General features: G+C 40.7%; 1 protein-coding gene across 3 annotated transcripts in view; it reads left to right on the forward strand.

Moving 5' to 3' along the window:
- THSD7B (thrombospondin type 1 domain containing 7B) overlaps window positions 1-23,653 on the forward strand; it is a 299,219-nt gene that overhangs the window by 134,330 nt on the left and 141,236 nt on the right. For all 3 annotated transcript variants that reach the window (XM_039702274.1, XM_039702266.1, XM_039702283.1), the window contains exons 7-8: window positions 99-254; window positions 1,824-2,021. In XM_039702274.1, coding sequence (XP_039558208.1) covers window positions 99-254; window positions 1,824-2,021 — 354 coding nt within the window. The remainder of the gene's footprint in view (window positions 1-98; window positions 255-1,823; window positions 2,022-23,653) is intronic.

The following is a 23,653-nucleotide window of genomic DNA, read 5'->3' on the forward strand; positions in this document are numbered from 1 at the left end:
GAAAAATCACTGGATTTTGGTGCGTTCTGGAAAACTACGGCCAGCAGGACAGAGTTACAGCCTTGATTTTCTTTTTTCCTTTTTTATTTTCCCCTTAGTTGCCAGACCAGTCGACGGGAAGCTTTGCCAGGGTCCTGCCCCTGCCACCTCGCAGCTGTGTCACCTGCCGTGCCTGGCCGAGTGCGCGGTGTCCTCGTGGTCACCGTGGGGTCCCTGCCTGCCCGAGAGCTGCCAGCACCGCCACGGAGGGAGAGGTGAGCAGGGAGTGCAGCATTGCAGAAAGGCTGCAAAAGCAGAGGTGTCACACTGGACACTGGGAGCCTAATGCGTTTTTAAAAAAAATTAATCTAACACAGGACTAAGCTCTTGGATTTGCGTAGTGGAATCTGACCTTTAAAAGCTTTTTGCCATAATTGATGTGAGAAGAACAAATAAGATTTTTCAGGCTGATTCAGGTGCTTTTGTCCTGCACTGAACTTGCTCAGGATGATCTCTTGGGCCAGCAGCTGCCAGGCTGCCCCTCTCTGATCCCCCTGGAAGTCTTGCTGCATGCCCGGCTTCCAGGGCAGTGAATCAGGATGGAGGTGCATCCCATGGCCCTGAAATCTTGACTCAGGTGGACCCAAGAGGCTGATCTCATTGTTGTGGGTTTGGTTTAAATTCCTGGAAGAAGGATGCACAAATGTAATTCAGCTTCCCCTGGATTTTAATTGACTGCTGTACATGTTTTTTGCTGTGATGAGTTGAGATTCCTCCCAGAGCCTTTCCTAAGGCTCTAAGTTGCAAAGATGGTTCTTGGAGTGCATGTCAGGGAATGGATATTGTGTAGAAATTATACTTTTCTGAAAACTGCTTGAGTATGTGAAATTATTTCAACTGGTCAAAAATTTTCAAACAAAAAGAGAAATAATAATAAAAAAATAATATTTGAAAAAGCATTTCATGTTTATATTGTTTTCAATACTTTCTTTTTGCTCATTTTATAACTGTGGAAATTTGATCTGTTACATTCTTTGGGATGTTTTATTTTTAATTTTTTTTTTTCTGTTTCATGACCAAAGCATTTCCATGTGGCCTCTACTAATGCTGTTTATTTGCTTCTGCTGCAAGACTGTCAGAGGGAAAACCTCCCCTGTATTTTTTTCTGTTCTGTCTCATTTACATAACAGAACTTGCTGAAGGATACTTCTGTATTAGTTCTGCATTGTATTTAGCAACATGATTTTTGGTTTTATTCAGAAGGAGGTAGATTATGTAATCAATTCTATGATTATTTCTGTAACCTTTTTCTTCCACTTTACATTTGAATCTTCCAGTTTAATAGGATGTCATTTCAAAGAGGTCTGATATGTATTATGTATCAGGAAACCTTATGCCTTCATAAAACAGAATACTAATTTCTTAGTAAACTGTTCTGCTGTGTCTCAAAACAAATCCTTTCGTTAGTGGATTCCCAGGCAGAATGTAGATGTCATTTATATCTTCCTTAACTGTTCCTCTATTTTATCTTAGTGCTGTTATAACATTAATATATGCGTTGCTGTTAAATTTCTATATCCTGACATGTATATTTCTATCTAATGCTGATGAAAAGGGAAGAGAAAAGTGAAAAATGTGGGTTGCTGGAATTCTTTGCACACTGTTAGATTTTGCATGCCTGGGCAGCTACAGTGCTGTCCCAATCAATCCAGTTTGTAAATATTGTTCACTTGTTTGTCTTTAAATCCCCCAGCTCCAGATGCCCCATATAGTCCTCTCGCTACTTAATTATTGCATAAACATTTTTTTCTGTTGTCCAGTTAATCCAGCTCTGCTTTTTCCAGGCTTTAGGATGAGGCAGAGGCAGGTGGTGGTGGATCCAGTGGGCACCCTGGCCGGCTGTCCTCATTTGGTGGAGTCCATTCCTTGCGAGGACGCGCGGTGTCACGAGTGGCTGGTGTCAGAGGGAGCCTGTGTGACCGACCGAGGGAGGTGTGGGCCTGGACACCGTGTCCTGGAGGCTGTCTGCAAGAGCAGGAAAGGTGAGCTGGGCTCCGCTCTTAAAAGCCCCGTGGTTTTTTGTGCCTCCTAAAATGACATTTTGTTGCGGAGCAATTGGCGTTGATGTACAATGGTTGCTTACTGAATTTTTTATGAAACTTTCAGATTTTTGAGTTGACTGTTTTGCTCCTTAAAGCCTGGGGCTGGTAGAACCCAGGATTTTGCCTGGAGCCTTCTGTTCCTTTTTATCCAAAAGGGGATGGCTCACCAGCGCAGGTTCTGTTTTGTCATTTCTGGCCTTATTACACAAAAATGGGATATTTGTACTAAATCAGGGCTCTCACTGAGGTCAGCAGCACTATGGGCATTCAGAATATCAATCCAGCTTCCAGAACTACTTCTATCCTCTGGTTTTAGCCTGTGGTCTGAATAATTCTCTCATTGGGATAACACTGTTACAGTCACGAGCAGGGATGCTCGGTTGTGCTGCCAAAATTAATACAGGACTAAGATGTAAATGAAATGGTTGTACTGAGTAATCCTTCCCTTGGCAGCAGTTTGAGACCTGCGGAGTGTTCAGTGTACAAGTTGCTAATAATGAATAAGTACATTTTTATGTGACGTTTACAAACAGCTAGCAAGTGTTATTTCTTGTGTATGGTTTGAACCGCAGCCAAAAGTTTCATTTCTTGATAAGGTCACTGTTGTCAGATCTTTAGATTCAATTACATGGACCACAATTTTGCAGTCCTTAGTCACAGCAAGACTGCGCTATCATCTCAAAAGTGGCAAAACTGTGCAACTTTGGAGCCTGATATTGTATCTGAAATGGAGAATTCCTTTTTTATGTGGTGGTGAGACCAATCACAGGAAACAATTTCAGGGTGGTAGCAAGTGGTTGATATAGTGGGTTTTTTCAAGGCACTAGAACCTGGCAGAAAGAAATAATGGCTGCTTTGTCTGAAGAGCATGGATTCTCTTGAAATGTATTTAAATCTGTGTGGTTTTCTTGTTTGTTTGTGAGAATGGGGGGAATAAAAAGAATCTTCAACTGTTACAAAATGATGCAGCTAGAATGTTGAGGAGAGCCAAGAGCTCACTCTGAATTTTGTTTGAGTGGTCTCTGCTGGTATGTGATGATTACTGTAGGTCCAGGCCAGCAGGATGTGTGCAGATGGAGGCTGGCATTGCTGAGGAGCACCACGTACTTCACACTCTTGAAGCTGTGCCAGCATCCATCTCTGTGCCCCAACTTGTGCTGGGGACAGAAAGTGTGTTCCATGGCAGATGCTCACTGACCTCTGATCAAACTGTTCTCTGTAGCTCTGATCCTTCAGAAGCCACGCCTTTGAAGTGTCTCTTTTTCACTCAATTGTTCAGCAAGGTATTGGAAGTCTCACAATACAATTTTCATTTCAGGTATTCTGTGCATGTTCTAGTTACAAAAAAAAATAAATATGGTGGGACAGTCTTCCCAGCCCGCCAGCCTAAGGCAAACGTTGTTACTAGATGTGATCAGTGTCCACTTAAAACTGAGAAGGTTTCACCAGGAAATATCCAGGTTACCAGGCAGGTTAGAATCACTGCTTAATACTACTCTGGAGATTTTTCTGAAGTCTTGAATGAGCATGAGAGGTCTGGAAGAGTCCTTACAGCTGATGTTGGAAAAAGGGTCAAATTGTTTCTTCTCTCAATTCACTACCGTAGTTGCTTTGTTCATAATCTTATTTATATCCTTATGTAATGTTCTTTTACCTAGATATCCTTTGCAAAAAGTAGTCTGCTTTTTTTTTTTTTTTGGATAGAAGTTGGAGTAAGTGTCAGCTTTGCTTAATGTGTTTTACCTGGAGTAGCTGGTTAGTTGGCAGTAGGAGGTCAGAAGGGAGTTATGTTAAACTGAGATGTGTCATTTACAGGTGAAATAGCATAAGGACTTTGTCCATGCTTAGCATTGTACACATGCTCAGTATTCTGTGCAAGCAATGGCCCTGCTGAAAGCTGTATTGTGTGCTGCTGTTTTCATTTACTTAAGCGTCTTTTGTAGAATTCAGCTCTAAAATCCAGTGATTTATCCAGTCATTCTGTCATCCATGCTTGGCATTATTGCTCAGTATGCCTGAAGGGATGAAAAAACCATTTTTTTTGGACCCTGTTAAATGCCAAATCCAGTATATCATCATCTTAACAGTTCATTTGGGCCTGGAGTGTGTTGATTAGGGTACTTTGGGTTGTCTCTGCATCCCTGCCAGCAAGATGCCTTCATTTTCATGTAAATGCCAAACTTTGTGATTTGGTGCTCTCCTCCTGTTGCTGCAGTGTGCTCACTTCTCTTCACGAGCAGCTTCTGTGTTGTTGGTGTCAGCTGTGCTGCAGAAGAGTTTGCCACCAGGCTTCTTGTCCTTCTGTCCCTTCTGCATCCTCAGTGGCTGAACCCTTGTCCTTTGCCACCTGCTTGGCTCTGTAACTCTGGGCTCTCCAGGGCTCAGACACAGGAGGCCTTTTCCATGTGGAGTCTGTTTTTCCACAAAGGAGCCAAAAAGGAGCTTTTGGTCACCACATTTTCCTTCTCCCATGTACTGTCCACAGTGCCAGGCCATGCCATGAGAGGGGTGAGCGGGGTGCAGGGGCTAAGAACCTCTACCCCCAGCTGAGGCCTCACCTTTGAATCCCTTGTAGTGTCCTTTCCTTCCATGGTAAAGAGCCATCATTTCTGGTGAGACTGTTACACTGGCCCAGGTGACAAACTGCTGCTGGCCTGAGCTTGGACAACTTGGGAGAAAGTCACAGCTGGGTCAGGCTCTGATTTGTGGGGTTTCTCTGAAGGCTTCTCTGTCAAAACAACACCTCTGTGTAAGGGCTTGCATGAAGTTCAGTCATGTAACACTTGTGCTCAGCCTAGAGGGACAGAAATGGCTTTTTGCTTCTTAAATAGATTAATTTGTAATAGTGAAGTGGTTCCACAGAGCACATACTATGGACAGCAGGATTTTATGTAGTAGCTGGAGTCTGTAATTTGTGATTTGCAGTACTTTAGCACAGATGAGGAGTAATGAGAAGACAATAGTAATCTCATTACCTTGTCATTATTAGGTGTCTGCTCCCACCTAGGAGTGTCTCTAATCTCTGTTAATAAGTTACTGAACATGTGCAAGATACTCTGAGTGTCTGGTCCATATCCCTTGAGTGCTTCTCTTCCATATCAACAAAAGGCAGTAGTGTAATAAGTCAAATTAAATTAAATATTGTGTAGAAACACAATGTCAAGTAATGCATAGAATAAAGAAAGAGTTCTTTTGTATGCTTCCTCTAAATATTTTTTTTTTAGAATGGTGTCTTTTATTTAGCTGGTGAAGGTCAATGGATATATTTGGGAAAGTCTGTGAAGCCAAAAGAACAGTATAGGAAAATTGATGATTGTACTAAAAATTGGATTGTGCGTGTCATTGGCTACATTGATCTATAATTCAGATAAAAGAATGTATTTGAAAGCTCTTTTTTTATATTTGCAGACACCTCAGGAATTATTTGTGATTTTTCTCAGAGTGGTTGTTTTTGGTTGTTCAACAAGGAATTGAATAATTGCCAGTTAGTAATGTGTTCTTGGGCAGATAGCTGCAAGTGTCTGACATTTGATTTTGGGCAGCCTTGATTAGCACTGACAAACATTACTGTGCATTGACCAGATTAAAGGAGCTCCCTGAAAACTTTCCAGTTCACAAAACATGAACGTGGTCAAAACTTCTTTGTTTTCAAATGTAGTTGTGCAGTAGCCTAAGGGTATTGTGTTTCATTTTTTGAGGAGAGTGACCAAAATCATCTTTTGCTTCTTTTGTCTTTGTAAGTGGTACAAGCACTTTGAGTGTGGTGAGTCAGGGGACGTTCAGACATCAGGGCTTGACTCAGGATCAGCACATAGAACTTCAGTCCAGACAGGAGTACTTGTCCTTCAGAGGTAATTTCACAGTTGTTTGATTTAGGTGCTACAAAATATATAAACATGTTGGGTTCAGTCTGATGGAGGGATTTGGGCACCCGTTTTATTGTCATTTTCCCATATCTGTTTTAGGCTGCAGTGATAATAGAAAATGAGGTTGAAACAAAGCAAATGTTGAACCAGACCTTGTTTTTAGAAATGCCTGTTGTGCAGCTTGTGCAGAGCAGTCATTATGGTAAGGAGTACAACCTGAGAATGCATACGTAAAAGCAACTATGACAATAAACTCATGAAATAACAAATATGACTCATAAAAGTAACAATTCATTTTCCAAGCATTTTATAAATGTTTGTGATGGTGCCATAAGCGAATTCTTGCCTATTAGCAGTGCTCTTGAGTAGGTCATAAAATGTTATTAATCAAAATCATACCCACAAGTCATCAGTCTGTTTTGCTGGAATTCCCATGTCATCATTTATTAATTTGCTTTTGCTTGTTCAGATTCCTACCAGAAGAACTATTAGTAGCAGAGAGGATTTCTCTGAGACGGTGAACAGCATGATATCTAAGTAATCAAATATATGAAATAAGTCATACCCAAAGGCTTAATTGTTTTAATCAGAAAATTATTAGATCAACAACAGGGATTAATGCAAAGGTCATGTGATTTTGCTGTATTCAGGCTCTTCTACTCCTGGTTAACAAATCTGAGCACAGCTTAAAAGCTGCTGAGTATTTGCCTCCCTTTACTTTCAGCTTGGGTGTCAGGATTTCTTTGGTTTGTGGGAGTTAGAATTCATAGAGAATGGTTTGAGTTAGAAGGGGCTGCAAAGATCATCTCATTCCAACCCCCTCTGCCGTGGGCAGGGATGCCATGAGTTTGCTTGGGCAAACAATCCAAACTTGTTATAAATGGTGTCTTCATTTTAAGGACAGTATTTATAATGGTGCTGAATAATCCCTCTGTTCCTTATGCACAGTTCAGGCAGTGCCAGGGAGATGCAGGTGCTGAGCCAGAGGAACAGGGTCCAGAGGGGCCCAGGATGCTGTCCTGAAGGACTGGTCCTGGGACCTGTCACAAAACCTCCATCCTCAGCACTCCTGCCTCACCTGGAGCTCTGAGGCACACTGGGGGTGTCGTTGCATCCTCCCCAGGCTCAGCTGATAAATGAATAATGCCTGGCAGCTCTCAGGACTCCCAGCTGGGGGTGAACCTCCCTGCTATGGACCAGCTGCCAAAGGGGCAGCTCAGGAATAAAACACTGCAGCCAGAGGGGTTCTGCCAGTGCTGCTGAGAGGAACTTCAGCACAGCACTTCTGGTTTATTTTCCTCTGTCATCTCTTTGGTTCTAGGCAGTTGGAATCTAGAACCTGGTGCTTGCCAAGAAGATAAGAGGATTTTTGTTTTTCAGTGTTAATAAGTTCACTGAAAAAGTATGTCTGGGTTGAAATACATCTGTTTCTGAGTTTCTGTTCCATCTGGCAGTTTTATTTGTAAAACTGGGGAATAGTATTTCAGAGGCAGAATGTTTTCTTTCAGTATTTTTAGATTAAATGATTAATGTTTGGGGTTTTTTTTGGTAAATGAACTAGTCTTAAACAAAATCAAAAATTCAAAATATTTTTAAAAGAGGCTGTTAGCAAAAGCAAAATATTCCTTTCAGATAAAAAAAACCATTTTGCCTTATATTGAAATTATTTTTTTCCTAAATCCTCCCCCAGTCTCCCTTCAATTCTACTTTAAACATTAGTTTTTGTTTCCTTTTCCTTTTCCCTTTCTTTTTTTGGTTCAGTGCCCAAACAGAAATCCATTATTCACACAACTCAATTGCCAGAGCAGACACTGAAATCCTGTTGGAATTGAAGCAAGGAGTAAAGGGAAGTAAGGTAATCAAAGCAGTGTTAGTTTAAGATCCAGTATTACATTCTGCCAGGGGTTGACAGTGAAGCTCTGCACTTGGAGGAGCTGAAGACTCTTTGGGGGTAGAGTATCAGCAGTGGTGTGCTCAGCTGCCTGTCTGTGCTTCCAGTGCCAGTGTGTCCTGTGCTCCCCAAGAGTGTCTGTGATCTGCTCTGCTCTGCTCTGTGCAGAGCATCTCAGGGACCAGGAGCATCCCAAGGGTCAGGAGCACCCCCACCAGCTGAGCCTGAATTCTGCAGGAGGAGGGGGCTGCAGGGGCACAGGGCAGCTGCTTTTCTTCCTGCTTCAGGGCACGAGGGAAGCAGCCACCTGACCAGTCCTGTTTTAACGGAAGTCATAGAATCACTTTGGTAGGAAAAGAGTCCAATCTTAGCAAAGCCAGCTTCTTCCCTGGGTAGAGTCCATGATTTTTCATTTTGCAGTGGATTGATGATATAAAGTTAATTTGCAGATTCTGTTTGTGCTTCTCAGAGAAAAGATGTACCATGCTCAGTTTATTGAAAATAAGTTTGAAATAAGTTCTTTTCTCTTAGTTCCTGAGTGTATCTCACCATACCCTGTCACTGGAACTGCTGATCCCAAACCAGTGTTTTCCTGACTTTTAGAAACGCGGATTCTAAAAGACAACATGCAAAGGTTCCTAGCAATTAGGTAAGATCCATATTTCTCATTTAGCAGCCATGGAGGAGGAAGGATATTGCAGTTTAGTAGCAGGGCTGAGTATTATGAGCGTTTGAGGAATCCTGAAGCATGATGTGTGAATTGTTCAGTAGATTTGGGACCTGTGTTTCTTGTAGTCATAAAGGTTGATGTTCTCTTTGAGCAGGCTGGTTGTTAACAAGCCAGGTGGAGTGGATTTAGTTGCTTCCATCAAGCCTTATCTTCCAGCAACTGGTATCGTGCCAAATATTTGATGTCTCCTGCTGGAAGCATTCAAAAACTCAAAATGCAGATTGTGCCCTGCTCTAGGACTGGTGCAAAAACAATGTAAGGACAGACACTGCCATGTTCAGGGGAATTTACTGTCTTTGAATCCTCTGCTGAAATTGATGTCTGCAAAAGAAGATCAGCTTCAGGTTAATTTTAAGGTAAGCTGCTGGAAAGTTAGAGCTTTCTCTGCTTAGTCACACTTTAACAGTTTTACTTCATTCAAGATTATAGCAAGCATGTGGCCCAGCCAAGGAAAACAGAAATGGAAAAGTCTATAAATGATTCTTGTAGTAGCTATGTGTGTGTAAATAACTGTCTTGCAGTCAGGAATATTTCTCTAAAGTACAGGGTGAGATGTCTAATGCTGGACAGGTGGAAGTTTGTGGGCTGGAATTGTGAGGTTAAACTCAAGCATATTCTGATTTATTTTATCTTTGGATGCAAATGCATGATTTCCAGCTAAAAGCTGTGGCTGTGCTTTTTCAAATCCTGGTGGTGTGTCTGGTGTCAGTCACCCAGAATGCAGCTACAGTTGGTGTCCAGTGGTAATTTTAGCTCCTCATATTTGGCTGATGGAGATGTAGTGGGGTTTATCAGGAATAAAGCCAGCTTTCATCCTTCCTGTGCTGTCACTATAAGGTATTGCAGCCACCTGTGAGCTTACTTTTTTTGTTGCCAGCTAAGTGTGAGCTTGTGGTCAGTGCAGAATGCCCTCAAATGAATTGCTATGCAAAACCACGATTCTTTTCAGTATCTAGTGCTCCTTTTTGATACCCTCTGTCTCCAAGAGATGTTTTACAAGACTTCAGAGCATTGCTAAAATGGTGAGGGCAAGGGCTGCTTCTTCCCTATGGCTGTTTCTGCAGAGAGGAGCTGGATTTTCAAATACCCAGCTCCCACTTTGCACAGTGAGAGGGAGCAACATGTGCTGATGTTTTTTTAAAAATTAACCTGAGCTTCAAACACTTGTAGGTTAGGAACAAAGGGTCGAGGTAGCCCTTTCAGAAATGGGAGCTATAACATTAAGAAAAATATAAACATCAGTTAATATGGCAAGATCTGTATTGCCCTTTCTTTTTTAAATGTTAAGGAATAAGTTTGACCTACGTTGATCTGAGCTTGTGGTAAAGGTTACCTAAAGAGCAGGGGGGTGTGTGTGACCTGTAGGTCTGTTACTTTGGTGCAAGTGCTTTGAAGAAACTTCATGGAAGGATTAGCATTTATATACCGAGCTAGTGCATATATATATGTCATTTAAACCTTTTTTTAAATAAGCTGCTTTTATTGTCTCGGGAGCCTTTATTGAGTTTGATGCTTTCTAACCTTTTGATTATGAGACTGTAATAAGATTCTTCTATTGTATTTTGTAATTGCTGAAGTATTTACAGTGAATTTTTTAAGGAGAAGAAATTGTACAATAGTTTTATTTGGTTTTGTCCCTATTATAGAAAAAAAATTCCAAGTTGTTTCAGTACAAAACTAGTAAAATACCTGTAAGTACCAACAGGAATTCCTGTTTTCTCAGTGAAATAAAGCATAAAATACCTGCTTGGCTGTTTTCTTTAAACAGAACTTCACATACAGGTATAGTTCATGTTCTTTTTGGAGGGAACTCTTAGGGAACTCTGATTCAGAAAAAGATGTGAGCAAAATAGGATTGTTCTAGAACAGTGTTAAAAATGTAGGTTGATGACAAGTTCTAAAATTAACTAAGTGGATGAAAGAGGAAGGAGGTTGGAAGGATCTGTTTGAAAAGTATTGCTAATGACAAAATTCTGCATCTGTGACCCAAATGTGGCTGAAGGTACCAGGAGGAGGAGGTAGAAGATGTGACAGTGAGAGTTCATCTCGTCCATAAGGGTTCTGTTTTCTTGGATTAAGTGGGCTCCAAAGGGGATTAAGGATTTCCTGTTTTTGCTGAAGGGTTTCTCATATATAGGTATGATAGATAGCAGACCATACTCCTTGACCATGATTTGAGACTTTAAAACTCACAGCTTCTTGGGGAATATGAGTAATGGGGATACTTTATGTCAGCTTTTTATCCTCCTCATCCCCAGTGGAGTCTCTAAGACATTTGGCTTACATTAAGAAAATGTTTCAAAATTTTCTGCTGTTCAGCTAATGGTTAAACTGTACAATGGCAAATTCTGCTTTTCTTAGGTAGCCAGGCTGAATCAAACCAGAAAATAGTATTTGGCACATGTGATATTTTTCAGAGAGAAAATTGCCCAATTCACATTTCAAAATTATTTTAGCCAAGACTTTTTTTCCTAAGAGAAATAGTCAGGACAGTATAAAAGGCTTAAATTAAACAGGAGGTCATTAGGGTGAAGAAATGACTGGCTGTATTTTATTGCATTCTGTGTATGAGGTTTAGTGGGATGGAGTGCAAATCCCATGATATGACTCATGGAAGGAAAAAAATGTTTCAAAATAAGGCAGTTAAGTTCTTTATGAAGTAGAAATAAACTAAACCTGATTCTGCAGACAGGAGATTGATAGTGAATATCTGTAAGAAGTGGGGTTTGAGGCTGGGGGCTGCCCTGCAGCTCAGTCTGCAGGAGGGCTTGGGGTCAGGGAGAGAGGGATGTGGAGGAGCCAGGGTAGAAGGAAGGGTTGGGGCAGCCAGGAGGTCTCAGTGCTCCCTGTTCCACGGGCAGGAGCTGCACCCTGGGTCTGGCTCTGTGCCCTGCTCTGGGTGTCAGCACCAACCTTCTCCCGAGGCTTAAATAAGGGAACAATTCCAGTAACTTCAATAGACAGCTTCTCACATTGATCTCTGACCACAGCCCTTCAGTGGAGGGAAAAAAGCAGGGATTTTTTGTGTAATTTAATCCTTCCCTGCTGGGTGGCCCTGCAGAAAGCTTTTTCTGTAGCTGAAACTCCTTCGGTGCTGGACAGGAGTGATTGCGAGAGCCACCTTTGTACAGTAGTTCTGAAGGCTGTTGAGTGGAAATGAAAGATAAGTCTTGTACTTTCTTTGAGTTTCTTTTTATCAAGCTGTTTATGAAGTAGAGCTGATTTAAAAACAATTTAGTCACTTGTTTTGAGGTTAATGGATGCTGGAGGGGAAGGCTCCTGCCATAAAATAAGAAGTTTTGACAAACTTTTAATTAAGAATTTGGAACATGGAAATTTTGGGCTAGTTCTGCACTACTGAGATTGGCTCTGGGGCATATTGGTTGGTCAGGTTCTTAAAGTAAATCTTCCTCTTAATTCTAATTAAGTATTGTAATGCCAGCACTCTTCATTAGGCAGCAGTTTGAGATTAGTTAGGTGGTAATAATGGAAAGAGAAAAACATGTGATGAAGTAGTAGAGAAGTTGGAGAGCAGGGAAAACAGCTGTAAGATGTGGCTCCTAAATGCTCTTCAGCATTCCCTTGTTGGCAGATTTCCCACTGAATTCAGTGAGTTCTGTGGGACAGGATTCAGTCCTAACACACTGTCTCGGGTGGAAACATGAGTTCAGAGCACCTTGATCACACGACCTCAGCTCTGAAGGTGTGACAAGAAATTATGCTAGGAACAGCTATAAAGGGGGAAAACTCCTTATTCCCCCCAAAAACTTTGAAGCCAAGCTATTATTTTAAGTGTAAATTACATTATTGAATTGTTTATCTGTGGATTGAATCTCGTATTTAATAAATGGGAGCTGTTGTGAAGTGCTGAAGTGAATGTGAATTAGTGAGTTGAGAAAGATTAGCTCTGTGAGGAGATTGAGAACAATTTAAAATTCCATTGTATGGTGTTTTTCTTTCTGTCTGCATGAAGTACGGCTGTAATTGCCTCAAATTAGGTACTGCCTTTGTCTAGGAGAGTTAAACAAGTAACAGGATAAGATATTTCACGGTCCCCTTCTAAATAAACAGCTTGTTCAGTTTGTATCTTTAGGCAGCTTGCAAATGTCAGAGCCAAATTTGTGGAGAGACCATATATATATATATATATATATATATATATATGAGGTGGAGTTTCCTTAGAAACAGAATCATCCTGGGTTGTTGGGATGCATTTTACAATTTGAAGCTGGTCTTCCCCTACTGTATAATTTTAGAGTCACCTTTTGTCATGGTTCTTAAAATAGATGCTTTATTAAAAAATTCCTATGGAGACATGGACTGTAAGCACGAATTTGCCCAGCTCCTTTCTGACAGCTGAGGTTTATATTTTGCCATCAGTTGCTTGATGGCATAGTTACCAATGAACCCTCACATTGACCTTGTAATTATCAAGACCAAAAAGAGAAAAAACTGATAAAAATGAGCCAACACACCCCCATGGACTGAAGCAGTAGCACAACACTGCTTTTTCCTTTCATATTATTGAGAAGGAAAAAATAATCCCACAAAGTTCTTGGGTTGGTCTCGTGGCCAGTGCTATCCATGGGGATTCAGGCACTGCATCTGGAGTGAGATGGTTGTAAAGTGACTTTTCTAAAAGGTGGGAGAAAGCTTCTCTGCCATTAGCAGGTGAGCAGGGAATGGGTCTGGGTCTGCGTGAGCCCAGGGTGCTTTGCTGGAGGGACAAAGTCACTTCCAGATAGTGTGAGGTTCACTGGCCCCTTTCCACATCTCTGGTGCTGTACCTAGGTCTGCCCCTGATCTGGGGCTTGTTTCCATTCGAACCTAATCAGTGTTGGGCAGTTCTACAGAAAAGGCTTCATAGCTGCTGGAAGCAGGGAGGAGGGGGACCTTGGCTGCCCACAGTATATTGTAAAAGCCAAGATCCTGTAAGTTCAAATTCCACTTTTTGTTGCCACAGGCAGAATTCCCATCACTCCCCTGGCCTGGTTTCAGCAGATTTCCCAAGTTTAATACCACGTCAGCACTGTTTGTTGTACACTTGCTGCTGTGTCAAAGGGGACTAGAGCCAAGAGGGTGTTTTGTTCTGTTTCATGGTGTTTGCAAATAAAGCTGAGTGGTTTGGTAACTCTCTTGGAAACTCTGAGACTCTAAGTTGGGCAGAGTGCTCCCTGGGCATGCATAGATCTAAGGATTGCACTTTCTTGCCTATCAATAAGTATCTTAAGACCTTAACTTTTAATGCTATATATGACTAAAGTCCCAGGGAAATAATTCCACTACTGCTGTTCATTTATATCATTGGAGTCTGAATTAATTCAGCCTAGGCTAGGTTTTCTAATACATTATTTATTTAGGTCTTCAAAATGTCTGTGGTGCTGCATGTGGTTGACAGAGCATGTTCTTGTTTGTTAATATTATATGGCATCCCATTTTCCCAAGACGCTTCAATAAATGCATGTCTTTGAATAAAGCTGGGATTTTAACAGGCATTTTTTTTCCCTTGTGTTGTAACTGTAGCATCCCAGATTCTTAGCTCTGATTTCTCTTCCCTACAACCACTTATTTTAAATAGTTCTGGAAAGATCTTCACTTCTTTAATGTTTGTTCTTGAGTATTTTTTTTTCTTTTTTCTTTTTTTTAAATGCTTGTTTATTGTTGCTGATAGGTAAGGCTTTATAAAGTAACAGTTTGTGTCTTGATTCTAAATATCTAGCCCAACTCTCCTACTGCCCTCAGGCACTAGAAGTGTATAAATACCCTTAAATTAAATTAAAAAATCCCTGACATGAAGGGTGGAGCACTGAGCTCATATTTTCTGACAGCCCACAAAACTTACAAATCAAAAGACACGAGTGCCATGTAAGTGAGAGTGAAACAAATGGAAGACAATACCTGGAAATGAATGAGTCCTGTGAATGAACATTGGCATGTACATCCCCGGCCCCATATGAAGATTAAAGCGAGTTGTCTGCTCTAAAATTGCATAATTGCTTCTGTGACTGATTTGGTGCTGCTCCATAATAAGTTGTGAACACTGTATGCTGACCTGGTTAATGGGATGTTTACTAAATGGATGTATTTGTGTAGTTTAATAGGAGGATGCTTGAAAAATTAGCAGGATGAGAAAGAATGGCTGGAGAGAGTAATTTTTCAGCAAGTGCTGGGGTTGTGAAGAGGAAAGCAGAGGCTGCCTTGCCTTTGGCATGTGGGGGCTTGGGGAGGGAGGTTGGATGGGGCTGCATCCCTGATTTTCATGGAGCATCCTTGTTCTGAATTCCTGTGGGAGTGGCTGCTCCAGACCTGTGGGGTACCCAGGCTCTGCCCCCCACTGAAGGTGCAGCCAGGTGGGGATGTGTGTGCCCGTGGGAGCAGCCTCATCTGCTGCCCTAACTGCTTCATTTGCTAAACTATCTTCCTGGAATTTAGCTATTTTAAGTACTATAGACTAAGATAATTATTTCATGAAGTAATATTATCTGCAAATTAACCTTGGATCTCTGTGGAGGTTCAGAAAGAGGGAGATAAGGAGTTTTATCACAAACTGCAGACTTACTGGGTTTAACGTAAAGGCCGTGGCAAGTAATACATTTAAACTGCATTTAAGTAGTAAAGACCAGAATATCAAAGTCTAAAAGCAATAAACATTAAATTATTCAGAAAGTTTTTATATTTTCTTTCTAGTTTATGTGTTCTTTTCACACACTGTCATTTAATGAGGTTATATTCTGATTAAAGTAGAAAAATAAAAAAGTAAAATGTTTTATTTCAGTAGATAAAAATGTAGCTTTCAAAATATATCAGCTTGCCCTGTGTAGTCTGAGCTGACTGTACAATTTCCCCTTCGTTCAGCATGGTTGCTAACTAACGGATTTTGGGGGGAAAAGTCCCCCTTTATATAGAGTTTCAATTGAAATCCATATTTTAATTTTAAGTGACAACTAATACATTTACTGTAATCCTTTTCAAATATTCTCTGGCAGGGTTCCCAGACATATATTTTTGAAGGTTAAATGGTTTAGGATTTATGTACTATGTAGGTGTATTGGCTTTGAGTGTCAAGGTTTTGGTAGCAAGTGAGCTACAGGGGAGGAAGACAAAATCAGGATTAAAGTGAAGCCTGGAGGGGAGGGAAAGTGTTCTAAGATTTGGGTTTATTTCTTATTATCCTGGTAATTAAATTGATCTCCCTGAGCGGAGTCTGTTTTGCCTGTAACTGGTGAGTGATCCCTCCCTGCCCTTAAGTCACCTCATGAACCTTCCATGATAATCCATGACAATCTCTCCCCCTGCCCAGCTGAGAAGGGCAGTGGCAGAGTGGCCACCACAGTAAGTCAGTTTGAATAAGGTGCTGAGTTTATAGGGCCCCTTCATTGCCAGACACCAGTTTCTGGCTCAGAAACACCACAGCTGCAGCAGCAAAAATTCTGCTGGTTAATGACCTGTGTTTCTGAGGGGCCCAGGGTGAGGTACTGGGCTGAAAAACTGCTTTTTGCTGGTTGCAGAGCTCTCTTGGGTATCATTACACAGGGCTGATTCATGTAGTGTGGATGTGCCTTTCTGGCAGCTCAGAGTTTTGACTGTCCAGAAACACTTCTTTTTTTTAATAGGCTGAAATTGGCATGAATAAGCAGCAGTAATTGAAATAATATTCCACAAGGTTTGCATTTTAGTATGGCAATGTGATTAAAATTGGTCCTGCCTTTTCCTCTCCCTTGGGAACCATTGTGTGCTCCATGGCTAATGAAGTGGAATGAGCAATGTGATCAATATTTATGGTGTCACTCTGGGCACCTGCAGTTCTTCCACCCATCTTGCACTGAAAAGCTGGAGTGGAGGTTCCAGACTCGAGCTGTTAATGGCTCAACTGCAGCTTGAGGAGAAGGCTGCAGAGACTGCTCCTGGTAGTTTTTCTTGTGAGGGTTACATGCCACCTGCTCAGATTTGCTAGTTCTCATTGACTGACAGAAGTAGAAACTTGATTTTCTTAGTGATGTGCCTTCACGTCTTCCAGTTGTCCTTTGGTGTTTGGGCTCTCCTTCTGTTGGGAATAACCACCCTTGGGGTACCATATTTTGCCACTGAACACACAAATAAGATGACATTTTGGATTATTTCAGCAGAGTTTATAGACTTCTGCCTATGGCTTTTCTTCTTTTTACACTCCAGTCTGCACTTACAGTTACTGTAACTGCTGGGGACAGTGTCTGTTTAATTCCAGCATGATGCTGTGGAGTATCTACTCTGCACTTTTGCACCTTGCCAGTTTGGGAGCTGCTCCCAGTTGTGCCAAAATATCTTTCTGTAGCTGCTTATGAAGTCCACAGACTATTTTCTGTCCAAATCAGCCATGAACTACTTTATTTTCTTGTTTCTTGACCCCTTCAAGGCTTTCCCAAAATAATAATATCATCTCTGAACTCTTGGTAGGTTGGTTTGTTGCAAAGTTTGCCCATTCCCTGGCAGTGACAGCAGCTGGAGGCAGTCCAGTGTAATTAGTAAGTATTTTGGAGACTTTGCCTTGGCAGCCCTATTAAATATGTGCAGTGAAAGCAGGATTAGTATGTGGCCTTATCTTTTTTTTTCTCATTAGGGCATCTTGATGATCTGTAAGCTTATTTAATTGGAAATTAGCCATTCTTATTAACACAGGAGATACCCTTTGGTCTAAATCCTGACATTGGATAAATGTATATAGTTTCCACTAAGGAGAAAGAAAATGCATCCATATACTCTAGGGTGGAAATTTGCCCTTTTGTGTCCAGTGCAGTTCTCCTGGAAGAGAATTTCATTTTCTAGTAAAGGCAATAAATTTTCACTGCTCAGATAAGTGACTACAGAGGTTCATCATCAGGATTTGAAGAAATAAGCCTCCTAAGAAGATGGATGATGACAAGGGGAGTAAGAGTTGTTATCCAATCATTTGTCATGGTCCAGAACATTAAGATGTATTGGTAAGACCCCAAAGGTGTGTAGAACTTCCTTTTTTCCAGTGTGTAATAAGTTACCCTGTGCAGTCAGCCAGTATTGCACTGTCTGAAAACTCATTCTGTTTGCATCTCTTTGTATACAGAGCACACAAGTGTTAAAATCCTATATATTGCTGGCAAATATTCTACACATCATCCAGATGTAGCCCCACAACTACTGAAGAGAGGGGCTGACTTCCTGGGTCCTCACTTTCCTGCCTTCTCTCCCTCCTCCATCCCACTCCAGTTGTTAACATTTCTGCCTTTCCTCTTTTGCTGTGAGTGTTCTGCTCCAGGCTTTCTCCAGAGACTTTCCCCTCTGATTTTTCTGTGGTTCCCTGCTCTACAGCCCTTGCCTTCTAGTTCTTCCCTTGTCTCAAAGCTTCAAAACCACAGAGCAGCCATGGGGGACTGTGTCAGCTGGTGAAAAACTGGATTAAACATTCATGGCTGTAGGAGTGCTTGTTAGCATATATGTATTAATTCAACATTTCCTGCTGGTTTTCAATATGTTGGGAGGTTGTGTTGCCAGTGAGGTGACTTAAAGTCTGTAATGGAATAGGTTCCAACTAACTGCTTGAGACTAGGTAAAAATTTTGCTCTGCTTATCTGGTATCAGAGAAAAACCTTTCTCCTTACTTTTTAAAAGTGAGTATTCCTCTCCAAACCAGACATGGTTGAGATGCTGTTTCTGAAGATTTTGTTGAATTCTGCCTCAGTAGCTGGGAGAGCTGATATTGAAAGTCCACCTTCATGTAGGAGAAACACACTATTTGTAGTTTGCTGTGGTGAGCTGCTCCCTGCACTGCTCTTTGCAAAGGTGAGGTTTGACTTGTGTTTTTTGGGTTTGCCGTGGCACAGAATGGCTCAGAAGCTTAAATTTGATCCGAAATTGAGAGCTGGCACTGCCTGCCTTCAGGAGGACCCCGTGAGTTTGGGAGCCCCTTGCACCATTTCTGGCAGAGTGTCTTCAGGTCCTGTGGGCATTCTGCAAACTGGCCGTGGTGGGGAGACCTGTTCCTGTGGGTTTAGATGTCAAACACGTGGCTGTGTTTCCAGGGAAGCAAAATGTAATTCTTCTGAGTCCCAGCCACGTAATTACAGCCATAATAATAGCTATCATTTTTGATGCCTCAGTGCCAAACGTAAAGGTTGTTGTTTCTGTTAATGTTTTCAGAGGACTCTGTTCTGCTGCTTTTTCCCTATTTGTGCCTTATCTGTGACTGAGCAATTACCAGGAATGTGATGAGGACATGGTATGCAGAAAGTCACCCCCTTGTCTCTTTTGCTGATGGCTCCAGAGTGTGCGGGCACTGCTATCTCAGCTGCTAATCAATGGAGCCGGAGCTAATGTGCGCAGTGACCTTTGCGAGGAGAGAGGAGCTCTGCCAATATTGCACCTGCAGTTTGAGTCAACTTTTACACTTTGTCGTCTGCTTGACTGCGGGAGCTCCTCCCTCACCTGGATTGCTGCATCAGCTGCTGCTCTATCCACCAAGTTAAGAGATGCCCCAAAATTCTCTTGTGTGTTAGTCCTGATGTTTTCCTTGGACAGGTGTCATTGTTTTATGGGTGACCCCCGATCCTCCTGGTCTAAATTCCTTTTGTGCTTTGTTAAGTTCAAAGTGATCCTGCACAGCTGTACACTTCACAGTTTGGGGAAGTCAGTGGGATTTTCACTGCTGGAATTAGACACAATTTACAGCAGCCCACGGGTGTGCAAAGGCTATTCTTTAGCATTTCCCCTCTCTGCATTTTTATAGTGCTTAGGAGTCTGATGGATGGAGCTGTCAATTATTTAGCATCTATCAGGTTTTTGCTTACAACACCTAAACAAACACTAGTATTACATAATTTTTCCTGAATATATAATTCTGCTACAGCAATTTACAAATGTATGAAAAACACATACTGTTGCTTAACCATCCCTTTTAAGGGAATACGTTTTGGATTGAAATTTTAAGTATGCATGAAGACAGTAAGATACCATTTGCACCGTTAGGATTTCAATAATGTATGGAATTAGCAGAGCTTTATTATATTTCTGTGCCTGCATGCCCTTCATAGAGTGAAAGTTGTAATAAATATAAGTTCAAAGGTAAAATTTTATTGCTGTGCATGAGGGGAGAGAAAATAAATTAGAATAATGTAATCATGCTCATATATGTTATGAATTTTGAACAGTGTCTATTAGAAAGTTTGTCAAAATGTGCTTAGCTTTGAAAATACAGATTAACGCTGAAGGTTTTAATATTGTTCTTCCTTATATCCCTATTCCTTGCAAATATAAGTGTAAAATATCTCCTGCCGAAAGCAATTGTCATGAAACGACACTTTCCTATTTTAATAGCTGAATAATCAGAACAAAAATATTTTCTAAGTTGCAGAGAGGTTATTGCTTTTTTCACACAAAGAAATTTAGTGGTAGAAAACCAAATTTTAGCCAGCTATTCTTTGCTTTTGGTGTTTCTATTCTTATATGTGAAAAGCATGTCCAAATGTCTCCTGACAGCTTTGACACTTCAGGGTGATTAAAAATGGGGTGAGATGCACTCATCTGATTCCATTTACTGATTCTGTATTTTTCTTTAATCTGGTAGCGAAGTTAAAATAGCAGCTCTCCAACAGGAGCTGGAAAATCTGTTTGGGGATGACTGGTTGGTATCAATCTGGACCCTTAGGGGTTCATTTTTTTTTTATTTTCTACTTTGGAGCAAATAAGGACCAGGTCAATGTGGGAGGGCAGCTACTGGCACTGCAAACATCAATTGTTTGAGCTCCCACCTCAGCACATGGCACTTCAGCCTCTCTGAGACAGCCCCAGGTTGGTGAAATTTTGACAACAAAGTCAGTTCCTTCTCCTGGGTTTTCTTCCCTTACATTCCTTTTTGTTGTCCTCTGTCATCTCCCTCTCTTCTCTTTCTGTGAGCTCTGGCTGCACCATGAGGGCACTACCAAAGAATTGGCAATGACCTTTTTTTTACACAGTCTTCAGGTTTCAGCTCTGTCACTCAGTTTGGGAAAACCAAGCAGCTGTTGGTGCACACACCCCTATTTTTTTAATGTGTTTTAAACAGTTTGGGTGCTGAATCACCAAAGAATTGGCAATGACCTTTTTTTGACATTTTTTTATACATTCTTCACATTTCAGCTCTGTCACTCAATTTGGGAAAACTGAGCAGCTATTGGTGCACACACCCCTATTTTTTTAATGTGTTTTAAACAGTTTGGGTGCTGAATAATTGGGAAAAACATTAATGGATTTTTTTGTTGGTGGTTTTTTTGTTTTGTTTCCTTCCTGAAAGCAATTGTCACCTTTAAATCTATAGAAGCTTTCTGGAGGGAGAAAATATCAGGAAACTTTTATCAATAAACAATTTTTAGGTCGTGATAAGTGATTCCTGCTTTTAAATTCTTCTGTTGATGCCATGGTAGAGATGTAAGCAGGATGAGGCTGCTGTTCCAATATAATCAGTGAACTGGTTCCAGAGGGTGGAGCAGTTTAGAGACCAAATGCAGTTTAAATGGCACTAGAGGAATGATGCACTACTGACTGAAAATGCTGGCATTGTTATTAATGATGTAATTAAAGTTCCACCTCATAGGCAAAGTGGAAGCACACAGAAAATATTGTTAATATTGTGTTTCCTGTATTTGATTTATCCCCATTTTAAGTACTAAATGAAGTATGCAAAACACAGTGGGAATTAAATACTCTGTCTAAAATTCACAGCTTTATTATGTAAAAATGGTTCAAGCAGAGGTCAGGCTACATTAGCCAGAAGTAACTTAACCCAGCTGAAAAATGTCTGATGCACTTTACATGCACAGTTGCTACTTGGCTAAACCTGGTTGTACAGGGAAGTTCTCCTCAAGAACCAAAGGTCACGGCTTGCTGTTTGTATTGTTTTGGTCAAGAACAGATCTCAGACATTCATCTAGACTCTTGACTGAGGATCATCTGTGGTACTGGGTGTATTTTCTTTATTGCAATTTTTAAAAGCTCACTTCTGAGATTTGTGGATCAATTAGAGACAAAATTGAAAAAGATAGTAGTAATAATAAAAATAAAAAATAGCCTGGTATTTGGTCCTGCAGATTCTGAACGTTTCCTGATGGATAGTGGGAGCTCTCAGAGTTGCTTTATGAGCTTAGGCCAGACTCTGCAGCTGAACTAGAACACATTTTTGTGTTAACTGCTTCTAAATGAGCTCTTAGTTTTAAGTAGTTGGCATAAATCTAATTTTAATTTACTGTTTTCATTTTCTTTTGCATTGATCCTCTTTTTTGTAGAGATTCAATTGCAGACTTGGAGAAAGAGGTTTTTTAAAGAGTCCAGATGGTATTTCCAATTATTTATTATCATTAGCATTCACTGTATCTGAAAACAAGATTTTTGCCAACTTAGATCAACCTCATCTGCTGCACTATTGTTTACAAATTTTCAGTGTCCTATGTTAATGCCTAACTCACTTTTGGGGTGGTTTCCGGGCTGCAAGAGAAAAAGGGTCTGCTATTCCCAATATATTGCAAATTGCCAATTTGTATCATGTGGATAACAATCAGGGATAGATTTCTCATGCTTATGAGGAAATGGGCAAGGCATGTCATTATTAAGAGTAGCATAATCTGAAGAAAAATCATAATAATCAAACAAGAAGGTACAAAAGGTTTGCATTTTTCCATGTCTGAACACAAAAGTTTTCTTTTTGGGGGTCAGTGGCTGTGTGAGAGCACAATTAGTTTTCCCTTTGTAATAAGCCCCTTATATTTTCTTTCAAGTTTTGATGTTGAAGATGACACCTCAAGTTGTCAAAAAGAAAATGTTTGGAAATTCACAGGTGTGATGCCTTGGGTATAAAATGCCACCTTCTTTTTTTTGAACTAAAGAACCTGAATTCTTCCACTAAAATTATTCTCCCCTGTACGAAGATGTACGATGAAATGGATTCTGTACATTATTGGAGTGAACAAGTCCACTTACATTTTTTCCTCAAAGTTTTCGAAATATATGTATATTTTATAATATTTTAATACATTGAAATTATTTGTGTGATTGGTTTCTACAATATTTTGTGTTGTTTAGCATTTGGAGCAAAGCACTACAGAGAAAGAAATAGAAGGACACCTGTTTCAATTACACCATAGCAGCAATTTCAACAATAAATCTTAATTGCAATCAGTCTTGATCAACCCACCTGTGTAGATTCCCTCATTTACAAGGAGAGGGATAATGGAGAGAAAATAAGGAAAAAATTGAAAAGAAATAGAGGAAAAAAAACCCTGCAGAACACTAATACGGATTATGTTATGTTCTTATACTTTAAGTTTTCAGATTGCTGCGCTACGTTAATTATTAGGAACAGCAGCCTGAATTTCCCTGCTTTTCTCTGGGGATACAGTCAACCCTTGTTTACTTTCAACTGCCACTTGAGCAATTTCTCTTCCATTCAGGAAGGATTGTGCAAACAGCCACGAGGTAGAACTAATTCTGCTTCTGTGCCCAAGCTCAGCAGGTGAAGGTGCAGCAAATTCCTTTGTTAAGGAACAACTTGTCTTTCTTTTGTGGGGTAGGAGACACAGCAGAGCTGATGTCTCTGTGGGTAACCTCCTGCAGGTGTGTTGGTTGTTTTAACCTTGAGTGTGGAGATGCTGCACTGAGGTGTTCTGGGACCTTCTCTGCCAGCCTGGCAGCTGCTCACTGACGTGCCTCTCCTGTGCTGAGCTTCTGCTGAGCTTCCTTGGACTCACAAATGAGTTTTCTTAGGTGCATTTGCATAAAGAGAGAAAAGAATTGTGGATAAACAGTCCAAATTGCAGTAGAGGATGTATAGGGAAGGAAAGCAGATACTGCTTTTTTTTCTATACTCGTCATTGTCTTTTTCTCATAACCTCTGTAATGATCACTTGGACATAGGTAAGGGACAGGATTGTGGCCAATTGTGCAGGGACTTGAGTGAGGTTTTGTAACATTTTTCCAGGCATACATTGTTTCCCATATTCATTATCATTGCCTCTGTTCCTTTTCTGTACTTTCTGCCTTTACTTTTTCCTTATACTCCTGCATTGTTATTCCCTTTTTCTTCATTGTGCATTATGTGATTAGAAATATT

Source organism: Passer montanus, unplaced genomic scaffold (genome assembly GCF_014805655.1).
Source record: "Passer montanus isolate IOZ18808 unplaced genomic scaffold, ASM1480565v1 scaffold1, whole genome shotgun sequence".
Taxonomy (NCBI): domain Eukaryota; kingdom Metazoa; phylum Chordata; class Aves; order Passeriformes; family Passeridae; genus Passer; species Passer montanus.